Here is a 16,282-nt window from a genome sequence, read left to right on the forward strand (position 1 = left end):
ACAGTTTTCCTATCAGGAGTTCCTCATACTAGTGAAAGTACAGGGCTGACCCAAAAAACAAACAAAAAAATCTTCTCATTAAGAACCCATGGCTAGTTCTTGACCTGGAATACAAAGAACCTGGGCTCTGGAGTCAACTCTCTCTCCACGTCGCCATACTAGAGAAGGATCATAGTTTATAGTGAGGTAAAGAGCATTCCACTGAGTCAATCTAAGAAAGTTTATTAGTATTAAGTCACAATGGCCAACAAGCCACTTCCCAGCATTTAGTCATCTGAAATGTTACAAGAATTGGACTTCCTTTCCAACAGGTAATAAAAATAACATCATTGATAAAACATTGTGAACATTCCTTCCTGAAAAAGGAGCCTTCCTTGATCTGAGTGCGTAAGGCCAGTCCCTTGATCAAGTTTCCTGAGAACATTCATGGACTTCCAATATGTCACACTTCCATGAAATTCCACTGAGTATAAGCAGGTGTCAATCTCCATCCTCTTCTGACTATAGCCACATTTGGTGACCTCTTTTTTCAGTTAACTTAAGGGAACTCCTGAGTTTCCAGCAGAGGGAGTGTAGGACTATAAAGGCTGAATGGCTGAACTTAGATTTACAGACACCTACATCATGTGTGAACCAGAAGGGACTTAGAGATCGTTTAGTCCAACTGCCTCAATTTACAGATGAGGAAACTGAGGCTCAAAGTCACACGGCTAGATAGTAGTGGTGCCCGGACTTGAACCCAGATCCTGGACCTTGTTCTACTCTATTGCACTGATGTTCAATCTCACAAAGTAACTATATAATACTTTTTCTGTGTGTCAACTTATTTAAAAAAAAAAAGTTTTAAAAAATATATGGCACTAATGCGTAAAACTATATCACTTCATAGACTTGGAATTTCCTAGTTTCCAGACAATAGCAGCTAAGCTTTGTTCTAAATGTACAACTGGTGAGATGCCAGGGTATCCATGAAAGGCCTCACAAGGTTGTCAGTGGAGAAGTAGAAGATGAGACCGAAGGTGATGGAGATGGGCAGGGCAGGCAAGGCCTTCTTGAACACGGCCAGCAGCAAGAGTGTCAAACACAGGCCCTGTGGGAAGGACAAAAAGTGAGGCTGGAGAAGACCAAGGGAAACTGTAGTGTGTGCCTTTGTGTGTAAGCAAGAGATCTGGTCTGACCAGAAGATTGTTCCTCATGAAGCTAAACCCCAAAGCATCTAGCGCCCAGAGATGGGGTGCTGTGTGCTTTCTGAGATGCATTCCCATCCTCAGGTTCACTCAATCCTCACTGTCAATTTTGTGGAACAAGTGCTGCAAATGTTATTTTATCCTCATTTCTTACAGAAGGGGAGCAAATCACAAAGTGGTTTAACTCATACATCAAGAAGAGAATGTGAGTTTCCTGACTCTCTAGTCCAGAGGCCTTTCTAGTATTTGAGAGTATTTTAAGAGTTGCAGAGTACTTTACAAATAAGACTTGAATTCTCATGAAAACTCTGGGTAGGGGGAAGGTAGGTGCTATTATTATCCTCTTTTTATAGATGAGGAAACTGAGGCAGAAAGAGGTTAAATAACTTGCTCAGAGTCACACAATCAGTAGGTGAGTGAGGCTGGATTTCCTGAGTCCAGGCCCAGTGTTCTTATCTGCTATGCCAGAGGATTTCCCCTCTCACTCTCCAAGGCAATGAAATAACATTAGCAGACACAGGAGGACACTGTATCTCTAATATAGCACACACACCTCAAATGAGAGGGGGAACTGCAAAAGCCCGATGAGGTTGTCACCAGCTTGAGCTGTGGCTGGATAGCTATGATCCCCCAAAACTCCTCCTCCCAGCACAGCACTGGCTGCAGGTCCTTGTAAGCAAACTCTCTGGGTTGGGATCAATCTTCTTGGTTCTTATGACAGACCCAAGGACTATGTGAGACCAAGAATTGAGAAGCTGTGCCTGCTGTTTCAGGGACTGTTTTTGAAACTGGTATGGTGTCATTCGACAAGGAGATGATTCATAGCTGCTTCCAAATGGGGAAGAGAGCCATTCAACCCAAGCCAGACATCTGTTAAATACATGCTAAGTGTTAGATATAGGCCAGAGCTGGGCAGATACAGCAGGTGTTCCTTTGGCACAAAGGTCAGGCTAGGGCACCACTGAGAATCCTTTCAACTCTTACGTTCTGTGACCCCCTTAAGACCTGCCTTTAAGGCTCACGGCTGTATGGCCCCAAGTGACTCACATGACCACCGGGCCTCAGTTCCTTCATCTATAAAAATGAGGATAACATGACTAATTATTTCATGGGCTGGATCAGACAGACTACGATAGATGATGACTAGCATGGGTTATGCAAATTTAAGTTGTTCCTCTTATTGCCAGGATCTGTCTTGCTACTTACAATGAGAATGGCGACAAAGCAGGCTAGTGTGGTGTTCCAGTCCCCACTGGCAGTGGCTGCTGCCTTGCCCACAAGAACACTGTAGAAAATGAAGTCTCCCAGGCCCAGCTTCACTCCCCCTGTTTGAAGAAAGACAAAAACCAAGTCTTGTAAGTCTTGTGGCAAGTATTGGTGGAAGGTCAATAACAAAGGATGAGGGATGACACTGACTCAGTGAATGGGAAGCTGACTTATCTCCACACTCAGTGTACAGCCAGTTCTCTCCGATTTTCAGGATCATAGATATAGCTGATATCTAAAAGGGTCAGAGAGCCTAAGAGCTCACTCTGGCCCACCAAGCGAGTCACTGCCTCATTCCTCACCACACAATGAATCATGTGGAAGCCCCAGCGGGAGCTCTGAAGTGGACAATGGCCTTAGATTTCCATAATCCATTCAAAATCTTCTGAAATACTGATGGAACTCTTTAAAAATGCCAGGCAGTGATAGAACGCAGACAAACAAAAGGCTGGGAAGTCCCACTGCTTGGAAAAGGCACAGCCCAGCCTTATGCTTGTCCTTCAGGAGATTAACTGGATCAGGCCTGGAAAGAGGCCTTGTTCTGGGCCCAGAATAACGAGTGGGATTGGGACTGGATTGGTGACTTTACTGGTGTGGGGACCTTCCCAGCAAACTACCTCTCCTCAGGCAGGCTGGCACTTTCTGTGCCAGTAAATCTAAAAGGGTAAAAACAGGTTACAGTAAAAGTAAAGTTACATAAAAAGTAAGTCTGCTATATCAGAATGCTTGCTGTTTTGAGGATGGGGGAGGCAAAGGAGAGATGGAGAAAATTTAGAACATAAAACCTTACAAAAATAAATGTCGTGAACTTTCTTTACATGTATTTGGAAAACGAAAGTACCACTGATAATAAAAAAGTTAGTCTGAATTAAAATCTGTTTTAAGGAACTGTAATTCTATAACTTTCAAGAACATAGAAAACTACAACTGTGGGACCAAATGCTATGTTGGATTTGTAGTCAAAGAACTTGGGTTCAAATCCCAACTTGCTGCTTCCTACCTATGTGACCCTGGAGAGATCATTAAAATTCTCTGGGCCTCAATTTCCTGATGTATAAATTAGATGCCTGACAAGATCCCTTCTGTTCTAAATCTGTGATCTCAAGGCCTACTTTAAAAAAACCAACCAAGATGACGTGAGTTGATAAAGCTAATTTTTGTCTGCAAGATTGTCCTTGTAAAACATTTTTTACAGTTAAAGGTTGTGATAAAGGCCTCATCTCCAAAATATACAGAGAATTGACTTTAATTTGTAAGAAATCAAGCCATTCTCCAATTGATAAATGGTCAAAGGATATGAACAGACAATTTTCAGATGATGAAATTAAAACTATTTCCGCTCATATGAAAGTGTTCCAAATCACTATTGATCAGAGAAATGCAAATTAAGACAACTCTGAGATACCACTACACACCTGTCAGATTGACTAAGATGACAGGAACAAATAACGATGAATGTTGGAGGGGCTGTGGGAAAACTGGGACACTGATGCATTGTTGGTGGAGTTGTGAAAGAATCCAACCATTCTGGAGAGCAATTTGGAACTATGCCCAAAAAGTTATCAAACTGTGCATACCCTTTGACCCAGCAGTGCTACTACTGGGCTTATATCCCAAAGAAATACTAAAGAGTGGAAAGGGACCTGTATGTGCCAAAATGTTTGTGGCGGCCCTTTTCGTAATGGTTAGAAGCTGGAAGATGAATGGATGTCCATCAATTGGAGAATGGTTGGGTAAATTATGGTATATGAAGGTTATGGAATATTATTGCTCTGTAAGAAATGACCAACAGGAGAAATACAGAGAGGCTTGGAGAGACTTAGATCAACTGATGCTGAATGAAACAAGCAGAATTAGGAGATCATTATGCACTTCAACAATGATACTGTACGAGGATGTATGCTGATGGAAGTGGATATCTTCAACATAGAGAAGAGCTAATCCAATTCCAATTGATCAATGATGGAGAGAATCAGCTACATCCAGAAAAGGAACACTGGGAAATGAGTATAAACTGTGAGCACTGGGTTTTTTTGTTTGTTTGTTTGTTTTTGTTTTTCTTCCCAGATTATTTTTACCTTCCGAATACAATCCTTCCTTTGCAACAACAACAACAACAAAATTCGGTTCTGCATATATATATTGTACCTAGGATATACTATAAGGTATTTAATATGTATGGGAATGCCTGCCATGTAGGGGAGGGGGTGGAGGGAAGGAGGGGAAAAATTCGGAACAGAAGGGAGTGCACGGGATAATGTTGTAAAAAAAAAAAATTGCCTATGCATATGTACTGTCAAAGAAAATGTTATAATTATAAAAATTAATTTAAAAAAAAAAAAAGATTGTCCTTGTGACCAACCACCAGTATCTGTCTCCCAATCATGTTGGTCTCTTAACAAGTCAAAGAATAATCCTTTGTCTTTTCCTATCCCAGATCCCACAGGCTGATCACTCTGACAGTGATGACCAGGCCATATTTATCCATGAGACTAACATGCTACTAAGCACCTTTTATGAACCAGGGATTGTGCTCGGCAATGGGAAAACAAAAATAGAGCAAACCACCAGAAGCCAAAGGACTGTAGCTTGGATTCTTGGAAGTCTGTGGGCATAGACTCCTTTTCTAATTTTTTCTTTTTTCCTTTTGGAAGGAGATCTTTGTATGGGTGTATAAAAACATTTTTAAGGGAATTGGGAATCCTCTTCCCAGATGTCCTTCTTCCCACCCTAGTGCCCACTTGGCTAGAGAAAACTAATCCACCTTACTTTCCTCCTCTTCTTCCAGCTCCTCCACTGCATAGGAAGGCACGTGGAGTGGAGTGCACCTCGGAGAGTCGTAGGTTTCAGAGTAAGAGTGGTCCCCAGAAGTGTCACTTGAGTCTTCATCTGTGTTCCCAGACAGAACAGAGCATCAGTGATGTAAAAAGAAAAAAGAAAAAAAAAGGCTTGAGAAGCACAATCAGAAGAATTTTTCGTTGGGGAAGAAGAGGCTGATATGGGGAGAAGGTAACTATTCTTCAGGGAAGAGTCCATGGTGGAGCAGAACTTGGACTTAAATGAGTCCCTCTCCTTAAAATTAGCACTTCCCTGCCCTTTCCTATCTTTCTCCTGAACTTCCCACCACTATGGTCAATTACTTATCTTTCGCTCAAGGAAAAATCTTGACAATAACAAAAATAACTGAAAATGAAATAGAGGAGGGGTCTGGGACATCTGAAGTGTGCCAGCTACGGAGAGCTGTTCCAGCTTTTCCCATGAAAAAAAAAAGAATCAGCTATACCCAGTTTAAATGCCTCGGCGCATGCAGGATACAACACATTTTGAAGATATCATGTCCTAGGATGACCTCTCCACATCTGAAAATCTCTACCCCAAACTAATATTTATGCTTCATTAGAGTAAAAGGGCCAGATATGGAACTAGGATTTCTGGGAGCGTATCAGAGACTGGGCCTCGGCCTAAACCTATGATTTCATTGGTATTGGCAATTCCCTGGTAAAGATATTCCTTCTACCACAAAAGGCTGGCACCTTTTCTGCAACTTATTGCCTTAACAGAGTTGTCCAGATACTGAGAGTGACTTGCCCTGTGGCACTAGTGTCAGAGATGGACTTGACTTCAGGTATTCCTGGCTCTGACAACACCTTTATCTGCTAACCTGTACTGCTTACAATGGTCACGTGCTCCACATCTATCCTGCTATCAGGATGATTGAACCTGAGGCTGGCCCAGTGGCTGCTGAAGTCACAGTGTGGACGCCCACAGCTACAGGGCTCACTTTGTTTTCCCATTCCCACCCTCGGCTTTCCCACTCCCCTGTCTTTCTCTCTTAGAATGTAATCTCCCTCAAATCATTATTATTTTTATGTTATCAAAAAATCACAACAGCAAAAGAAAGAAAAAGAAATCCCATTTAAAATAACTGTAGACAATATAAAATATTTGGGAGTCTACCTAGCAAGACAAAGCCAGGAACTCTATGAACACCATTGCAAAATACTTTTCACCCAAACAAAGATAGCTCTACACAACTGAAGGAATATCAAATGCTCATGAGTAGACTGAGCTAATGTAATAAAAATGACAATTCTATCTAAATTAATCTATTCAGTGTCACACCAATCAAATTGCCTAGAAATTACTTACAGAGCTAGAAAAAATAACAACAAAATTGATCTGAAGAACAAAAGGTCAAGATTTCAAGGAAATTAATGGGGAAAAAAATGCAAAGGAAATTGGCCTAGCTGTACCACACCCAATACCATATTATAAAGCAGCAGTCATCAAAACCACTTGGTACCAGCTAAGAAATAGAGTAGTGAATTAGTGGAATAGGTTAGATACAATAGTGAGACCCAATAGTCAATGACTACAGCAATTTAATGTTTGATAAACCCAAAGACTCTACCTTCTGGGATAAGAACTCACTATCTGACAAAAATTGCTGGGAAAACTTGAAAACAATATGGCAGAAACTAGGCACTGATACCAAGCTAAGATTGAAATGGGTTCATGATATAGATATAGAAGATAAAGGATAGTCTACCTCTCAGATCTATGGAGAAGGAAGGAATTTATGGCCAAATAAGAACTATAGAAACACAAAAACTAGAAAAATACAAAACAGATAATTTTGATTACATTAAATTAAAAAGGTTTTGCAGCCAAGATTGGAAAGTAAGAACTGGGAAAATTTTTATATCCAGTGTTTCTGATAAAGGTCTCATTCTAAAATATGTAGAGAATTGACTCAAATTTATAAGAACACAAACCATTCCCCAAGTGATAAATGGTCAGAGGCTGTGAACAGACAATTTTCAGATAAAGAAATTAAAGCTATTTCTAGTCATATGAAAAAATGCTCTGAATCACTGTTGATTAGAGAAATACAAATTAAGACAACTCTAAGGTACCACTTCACAACTCAGATTAGCCAAAATGACAGAAAAAGACAATGACGAATATTGGAGGGGATGTGGGAAAACTGGGACACTTATGCATTGCTGGTGGAGTTGTGAATACATCCAGCCATTTTGGAGAGTGATTTGGAACTATGCTCAAAAAGTTATCAAACTGTGTATAGCCTTTGATCCACCAGTGTTATCACTGGGTCTGTATTTCAAAGAGATCATTAAAAGAGGGAAAAGGACCCACATGCACAAAAATGTTTGTAGAAGCTCTTTTTGTAGTGGCAAGGAACTGGACATTGTATGGATGCTCATCAATTGGGGAAAGGCTGAATAAGTTATAATATATGAATACCATGCAATATTCTTGTTCTGTAAGAAATAATGAGCAGATTGATTTCAGAAAAGCTTGGAAAGACTTATACAAACTGATGCAGAGTTATGCAAGCAGAACCAAGACAACATTGTACACAATAATAAGATCATGTGATAATCAACTATGATAGACTTTGCTCCTTTCAACAATGAGGTGATTCAAGGCAATTCCAATAGACTTGTCATCAAAAGTGCCATTTGCATCCAGAAGGAACTGTAGGGACTGAATGTGGATCAAAGCATAGTATTTTCATCTCTTTGTTGTTGTTTGCTGGCTTGTTTCTTTTTTTTCTTTCTCATGCTTTTTTCTCTTATTCTGATATTTCTTGTGCAGCATGACAAATATGAAAATATGGTTATATGAATTGAACACGTTTAACCTATATGGAATTGTTTGCTGTTTGGGGGAGGGAGAAAAATTTGGAACACAAAATTTTGTAACAGTGAATGTTGAAAACTATCTTTGAATGTGTTTAAAAAAATAAAATAGTATTAAAATGTGAAAAAAAAAGAATGTAATCTCCTTGAGAGAAGGAACTAGTCCTGCTTTGTTGTACACTTGGCATAATGCAGGGCACATAGTAAGTACTAAATAAATAGTCTAGTGATCTCTCTGTCTGTCTCCCATGCCCAAAAGGAGGCCCACTCCTACAGTGACTGTGGGACACTACACTTTAGGCCTGTGGGTCTGCTTCAGAGACACTGACCTTGCTCTTGATCCTTGGGGAGGGCTCCCTTTGTGGGTGAATCCACTTTTGCCATGCCTACAGTCCACACCATGGCAGCTGAAAAAAAAAAGCACCAAAAACCAAAAACAGGACAAGACCATAGTCACTGTGACTGTATAATCAGCAATTATACTTTCTTATTCCTACTGTGCCTCAAGAATGATTCTGAATTACAGTATATTGTATTTAATAATATACAAAGTAAATGACATAATAGAAAGAACCTTGAATGTAGAGAACAAAGAACAGAGTTTGAGGCCTGGGTTTTGCTACTTAGAGGCTCAACTTTCTTCATTTCTTTGTGGATCAATTTTTTCATATGCGAAATGGAGACGATAATGATACACGATTATATTATTTGACTGAAATAATGATAATATAATGATAATAATAAAGTGCAATAATTTGCACTTTCTCTGAGCCCCCTGATTTCTTCCCTATTCATGTGCTTATCAGTTTTTATGCCACTATTTTTTTTTAAATAACTGTTGTCAACACCTATGTTTCTGTTTCATTAGGCTAAATCTTTATCATGTTTTTCTTTTTCTTTTCTTTTTTTTTTTTTAAAGTGTTCTTCAGGATTATCAGTCTTTTCTAATACATTCTCAGATTACTCCCAAAGACGGGGCAGGGCTCCTCCTCTTTTATTAGAGAGTATTTAAGCAACTGCCTGGACTCTTCAAAATTCACAAAGTATTTTAGAGCTACAAACAATCTCAGGCAGACCATCATTCTCTTCTAATCCCTCATGTGACAGAATAGGGAACTGAGGCCCAGAAAAGAGAGCTTAATGTGGAAAGAGCCCCAGGACCTGGCTTCAGGGCTGCCTCTGATGCTCGCTGCCTCTGTGTCCTGCCACAAGTCTCTGAGCAAGTGTGCTTCAGTTTCCCCATCTATAAAGTCCCTTCTGCTCTAGATCTAAAGCACCTTACTCCTGTAAGCCACTGTGTGGGGAGGTATCAAGCACATGAAGTGACTGAAAGGCATGTTTCAATTTCATCCCTAGCAATAAGAGTCCACAAGGACTGAGCACTTCCTGGTGAGGCAGGTGATTCCCCATTCCTGGAAGTACAGGCCAAAGGACCTTCGATCACAGATGCTATAGGAGGATGCACTGAGAGCTTAGGCTAGAGACTGAGGACTTTGTAACTCTAAGACTGTATAATTCTAATGGAACAATATGTCATTTAACAATCTTCAATAATTAAAAAAAAAAAAAGGTCAACTTCCCATTGGATATCAGAGAGAAAAGAGACCAACTCTCCCCTCTTCCCTGTCCCCATCCCCAACCTTGAAAAAGGGTTCTTTATCAAAACTGTGAAAGGAAAGGGAGTCAGGAAATGGTTATTGGCACTGGGAAAACCAAAAGGGAAAAGGTGTGAAGACATAAGCACCCTCACATGGTTTAATGCTCAGCAGGGGTTGAAATGGGAGGACTTACATGAATATATGAGTGCAGGAAATATAGGTTCATTTCTTTCCTGAGCAGTTTCTACAAGCATCCTCAAGGGCCCTTTAGGACACAGAACAGCCACAAGATCTGTGAAAAGCAAGAAGCCCTTATCAGGGAAAAGCGACCCTCATTGTTAAGCACATTCTAGAAACTTGTTTGACTCAAACTCTTCAAAATGGATAGGTGGGCTTGCCTCATCCTTGACCAGAGAGAATGGATTCCCTCATTTGTCCTTGGTTTTTATTCCTTACTTAAACCTTACCCATTGTTGAACAAATTTCTATCCTAATCTATGATGTGTGCCCAAGAACTAGCAAAAAGTTGGAATCTAAAGTAGGTCTGAAAGAATCAATTTTTTAAAAAAGAAATTAAGAATTAAATAACTTCTACTTTTTTTTTTTGGAAGGTCACTTTCTGGTCAAAAATCCCTCATTTTTGTTTCATAAGATTCACTTCAACTGCACATATTAAATGCCTGTAATGTGCCAGGCACTGGGCATACAGTACCTGTTGATAAAAATGAAATAGTTCCTGCCCTCAAGGAGCTTACATTCTCCAGAAGGAAGACACTTAAAAGACTAACTGGAATTATTAAATCAATAAGCATTTATTAAGTACTTCATGTACCAGATCCTGCCTTAACTTCTAAAGATACAAAGGACAGTCCCTGCCCTCAAGGATCTTACATTCTAGTGGGTAAAAATGATAGGATTTGACCCTTATTGTTTGGTGCAAGATAAGCACCCCTGCCCATGGCTGTCCTACCATACACAGAGATGGCTCCCAGGATGACCCAGGCTGACCATTCTGGGAGGTACTTGATGAAGACCAAGGCCATGAGGGCACTGATCATGATGAGGTAGGCCTGCTGCAGCACCAGGGGACCTTTCCAGTGGATACAGATCATTCCCACTGCCCCAAAGTTCCAGATGACCAAGAAAAGGGTTGGGTAGTCCATAGCCACATTGTAAGTCTTGAGCACTTCCCTGAAAAGCAAGACCAGCAGAAAGGAAGTCACTGGGAATTTAGGGAAAAAACCCTGTTTCCATAGTCACTTTCATCTAATTAGACCCTGATCTAATTTAAAATCTTCTGCCTTTCAAATGGCACAGCATATAAAGTGCTCGATTTAGAGTCAGGCAATCGTGGGTTTAAATTCTGCCTTAGATGCTTCTTTACTATGTGACTCTGGGAAGACACCCTCTCTGAGACTTGGTTTCTGTGGCTATAAAATAAGAATGAATAAGAACCTGCTCTACAGAGTTTTCATAACGATCAAAAGAGAGAATATACATAAAAGGCTTCAAGAATCTTGAAACACGATGAAAACTACTAACAAGAGTAACCTCTTCCTCCTCCATGGAGTGTTACAGATACTTTACTGGCCCATGAAGAGCCCCCTCCCCCCACTATAAACTGCTGGCGATGTTTCATTGGCCTTATACACGCAGCCACAGCCACAGCCAGAGCCACAGTAACAGCTATATTCTCTCTCTCTCTGCCTCTCCCTGTGAATATGTCACTTCCATTTCTGATAGCTGGATGTACTTTCTTCTATCTCCTATCAATGTCCAGGCAGAAAGAGCAGCCTTTTAGAGTTATAAAAAGCTGGGCCTATACTCCACAGCTTTTCTAAGTAGTTTCTGAATGACTGAAAAAGACACTCTTATTTCCCCAGGCCTCAGCTTTCCATTTTACAGTCAGGAAATTATATTGTGATCTCTAAGGTTCCTTCTAGTGCTAAGATCTCCATCATATTAAATGTTCAAATAAATTTCCACCTCCACTCCAAAATATATTGTCATGAAGAGAGATCGTGTTACATTCATTTTAAGTCCACTATTTGGTTTATTTAGAATTTCATTTGAAATTTCCTTTAGACTAGGGGATTATAAATTTTTTGTACTGTGGAGCTCTTTGATGAAGTCTGGTGAAATCTATGGATCCCTTCTCAGAATTATGATTTTAAAAATATAAGTAAAATAAAATTCCAAAGGACACCAATTATTTAGGTTATAAAATATTAAAAACAAAAAAACAAAAAACAAAACAAAACAAAACAAAAAAACAGCTCATGGATCCCTCGGAGTTGACCTCCTGGCTTTAGATATCTGAATTTTACTCATCAATCCAGCAAGAAACATAACAGAGTATTAGCTGCCCACATCCCCCAAAATATTAGGAAACCTTTGTTCTGTCTTTCTTATATCACTTAGGAATCTGGAATAAGGAGACATTTCAAAACAGAGTATATGTCCCGAATCAATAATTTTCTAAATTTGGAATTTACCAAGTTTTAGACTAAAGAATAAAACTTAGATAAGAAGAGTTTTTCATCCAATACTGGAGCTGAGGTCTTTGGTCTGAATCCCTCTGCACAACTTATTACCTATGTGACTATGGGCAACTCACCACTTCTCTGTGTTGCTTGAATTTCCTCATCTCTAAAATAAGAAGGTTCCATTTGATGGCTTTCCTCTGAGGTCTCTTCTAGCTCTCAATACACAATTTCTTAATCAAGTTTAAAGCAAAATGTCAACTTGTTTTTAAATTTTGGTCCTGGATCTGGGTTTTCACTGTTTGAAAAAAGAAGGCCCTGTACCAAGACAAGTTGACACCCATTCTGTTTATAGTCTTAGAGAAGTAGCCTATAGCACTAAGAGCTTGACTGGCTCTGGTCATGCAGCCAGGAGCTGTCAAAGGAAGGACCTGAACCCAGTCTTTTTGATTCCAAAGCCAGAACTCTGTTCACTATGCCAGGCTACCTCTCTCTCTATGGTATTTTTACAGGAGACTAAAAGCACAACATACAGCCAAACAAGGTAGATCAATCATCTCCACAAGAAAATGGGAATAGAAGTTCCCTGGGCCTAGCTCAGTGCCTGGCACATAACAGTGCTTAATATATGTCTACTGATTGGCTAGGTGTTCTAGCACCAGAGAGAAGGCAATCCTAATTCCACTTGTTCCTATAGTCTTCCTTTGCTAAATATCATTTTTGTCCTTTATTGAAGTGTATTTCAAAAAGCAACAGAGGCCTTGGGATCAGAGGAAATGGATCCATGTCCTGGCTCTGATCATGCCCCTCTCAAGCCCTACCCTATTTCTGCTTCCAGTTGTATGACTGTGTGTGCCTCAGGTTTCTAATCTGTAAAGTGCAGGGTTGTGGTGAGGAAGGGCGGATGCACATCTCCATCTCTGTCCTGTGCCCCCTTTCATGCCCTTCACATCAGGGAGCAGTATGGATGAACGTGTACTTGGAACAATCCCAAACCTTGGGGCAGACACTTACCCAAGATAGATGTAAGTGAAGAGGAAGAGCAGCATCAGAGAAGACAGGATCAACCAGCCATGGATAAACTGGACAACAGAAACACACACCACTGTTTACACAAGAAACGTTCTCAGCCTGCCTGCTGTTTCAAAGAAAGCTAGGCTTAGCAACAGTAACGAGGGGCAACGATGTGCATGGCTCACCTCGGCACTGCCGTGGTGTCCCGTCCAACCCAGACGAATCAGAGCAGGAAAGATGAAAGGCCCCACGACCCACCACAGGTACCCAGTGTCTCTGTCTCAAAGTGTTTTCCCATTGGCCAATGACTCAATAACAGTAGCTACAGGTTCTACCCTATGGTTTCACGGTTCCCAAAGGGATTGGGCATCTCCTAACCCACTGCACTCTCTCTAATGCCTTGTGGTTTGGCCGTCCGCTGCTTGGCTGTTGGGCTCTAAGGACAACGGGACCCTTCCATCTGACTTGCAGCTGAAACCTCCCCTTGTCAGAATGTGAGTTCCTGAGAGCAGGGAACAGCTGACTTTCCTCTCTGAACTCCAGTGCTCAGCAGTCCTTTGCAAGCAGTAAGCACAGAATGAGTGTGGCTGGACCAGTAGTGAGCACTAGTGCGGTACAGCAGAAAAGAATGCAGAATTTGGAGTTAGAGGACCTGGTCTGAAGCCTGCTTCTGTCACTTATAACTTGGGTGATTGTGGGCAAGTCTGCAGCTCTTCAAGTCTCAGTTTCCCCGTCTGTAAGGAATAAGGATAATAATTCTTGTACTAATTATGTGGCTTTGGGAATTACATGAGATAATGTGCATAAAATACTTTGAAGATAATGAAAAATATTATAGACTAAGAAACTCAAGATTTCCTTAGCACAGATACTAATCTTTTAACCACAAACAAGGATGTAGATCCTTGAATAACAGGAGCTGCTTTGCCCTTTCATGTCATATCTGTTATTAGCATAAATTAGGGTCACTGAGGAGCTAGCAAGTTTTAAAGGATCACCAAATAAGGAACACTCTCCAGGCTCAGAACAGAAGCCAGGTGGGAAGATAGGAAGCTTCTTTAAGGGGAGGGAAGGGATTTCTCTCTAGGACTACCCTTTCACCTACAGAGGCAGCAGTGATGATCATAGCAACTCTCACAGTAAAGTACATTCCTAGGAAATACTGACCCATTATTCCCTCCTAAGAAGCATCTACTTCAGACATAATGTGTAATTCCTCCAAAAGAAAACAGCAATCAGAAGAGAATCCCTTGGACTTAATATACTAGCAATAAATTTGAATTCTGACAATAATTAATAAAAATTAATTAATTTTACCTTTACAGAATTGGCAATACTCATTTTAATTGATGATTTAGGAACACAGCCCTCTGGCATCCCTAGCAAGCTAATTCTGAGGTATCTGTCACTAGATCGGGAGTCAGGGACCAAGGTTGCTCAGCCATTAAATTATTGTATGACCTGGGACAAACCATTTCCTCCTTTGAGGCCTCAATTTTCTCATCTATAAGATAAAAGCCTTAAACAAGGTGATTTCTAAGGCCCCTTCTAGCTTTAAATTTTGGGGATTCCTGTATATTCCATAACAAGGAAAGGAACTGTAGGGCCAGTGTCCCAAAGGCACCAATTCTCTGGGAAGAACCAGCAGAGATGAGGAGATATCTTGGTGCAGCCACACTGCCTGGAACTGCCCAGACTACAGGACAGTCTCCAGATGAAATGGCTCTTGGAGACAAGAGCTGAAAGCCTCGCAGACCACAAGGTGGAATCTGTACAGAGCCAGTTCCAGAGGGAAATGGGAAAAGAAAACAAAACAAGAACCAGTTGTGGCAGTCATAGGCCTTCAAATAATGTGGAAATTAATTTTTAGCATAGGGAAGTGATACTATGAACAATCTAAATAAAAAAGGAACTCTGGTAGCACATTTTAAGAAATAAATCATAGCACAACACACTGCACAGCATGTCCAGAAGGGATATGAGGAGGAAAAGTGGAAAGTTGCAAACACCTTGACTTGTCTGGCATTAAATATGAACTAGTGGGTAATGGAAGCAGCTGGACTAGCCTTTTTAAGGATACACTCATATATGCAGGTGATATTCAGGGAAGGCTGGCAGAGCAGACAGAGGGCCTGCCTCAAATTAGGAAGCCTTGCATCAAATCCCTGTATATCTATTTATCTATCTACACACACAAAGTGGTCAATCGTCACTGCTAAAAGGACTTTCCTTACAGAGAATTTCTTATACCTAAGAAATTACCAATCTAGACCCCCCCAAGACACACACAAACATACAATAACATGTATGACATTTTTTCTAGTGCTTTAAAGTTTATAAAATGCTTTATCTCCATTACTTCATTTAAGTCTCACAACAATTCTGTGAAATAGATATTAGTATCACAATTTTATAAAGAAGGAAGTGGAGGATGCAGTAATAAGTGACTTATCTAAAGTATATATGTAATAACTGTCAGGGGTTAGATTTGAACCTGGCTCTCTCCCAATTTCAAGTTTGACACTCTTTATTCTATCACTTCCTCTACTAACAAAATAGATTGCTAGCTACAGAGACAGACAGACATACACATGCATATATGTATACATAGAAGATGTAACTTTAAAACATGCCTATACATATGCAAATATGTGATGATCATAATAAGATTAGTAACTGACACATGCTCCTACTATGTCAGGTACTGTGCCAAGTGGTTTACATGTTATCTCATTTGATCTTCCCAACAAAATGTTACTCCATTTTATAGTAAAGGAAACTAAAGCAAAAAGAGATTAAGCGACTTGGCAGAATTAAATAACGTAAGTGTGTGGGGCTATGTTTGAATTCAGGTCTTCCCAATTCCTAGCCCAGAGCTTTATCTACTGCACCATCTACACAAATATGTATATGTTATATATAAAACAATATATGCATGTATATATTTTTATACAAGAGGGAGTAATAGAGTGGAAGAGCACCAAACTCAGAATTGGGACAGCCTCAGGTTCAAACCTTCCCTCTCACCTTTATGGGTAGCTTGTCCTTACCTTGAGCAAGTTACTTAAGCT

General features: G+C 40.3%; 1 protein-coding gene across 2 annotated transcripts in view; it reads right to left on the reverse strand.

The window, feature by feature from the left end:
• Window positions 1-206: 206 nt before the first annotated feature.
• Window positions 207-16,282, reverse strand: part of PSEN2 (presenilin 2) — a 39,301-nt gene continuing 23,225 nt past the window's right edge. The window contains exons 5-11 of one of the 2 annotated variants that reach the window (XR_012481335.1): window positions 13,212-13,279; window positions 10,685-10,905; window positions 9,908-10,006; window positions 8,446-8,523; window positions 5,218-5,342; window positions 2,394-2,512; window positions 207-1,090 (exon numbers count right to left, since the gene is read on the reverse strand). Coding sequence is in view for 1 of the 2 variants with exons in the window: in XM_074262599.1 (XP_074118700.1) it covers window positions 935-1,090; window positions 2,394-2,512; window positions 5,223-5,342; window positions 8,446-8,523; window positions 9,908-10,006; window positions 10,685-10,905; window positions 13,212-13,279 (861 nt within the window). In the remaining variant the exon portion in view is untranslated. The remainder of the gene's footprint in view (window positions 1,091-2,393; window positions 2,513-5,217; window positions 5,343-8,445; window positions 8,524-9,907; window positions 10,007-10,684; window positions 10,906-13,211; window positions 13,280-16,282) is intronic. The other variant, XM_074262599.1, reaches the window with a different exon arrangement.

The sequence above is a fragment of the Sminthopsis crassicaudata genome, chromosome 4, assembly GCF_048593235.1.
Source record: "Sminthopsis crassicaudata isolate SCR6 chromosome 4, ASM4859323v1, whole genome shotgun sequence".
In the NCBI taxonomy this organism is placed as follows: domain Eukaryota; kingdom Metazoa; phylum Chordata; class Mammalia; order Dasyuromorphia; family Dasyuridae; genus Sminthopsis; species Sminthopsis crassicaudata.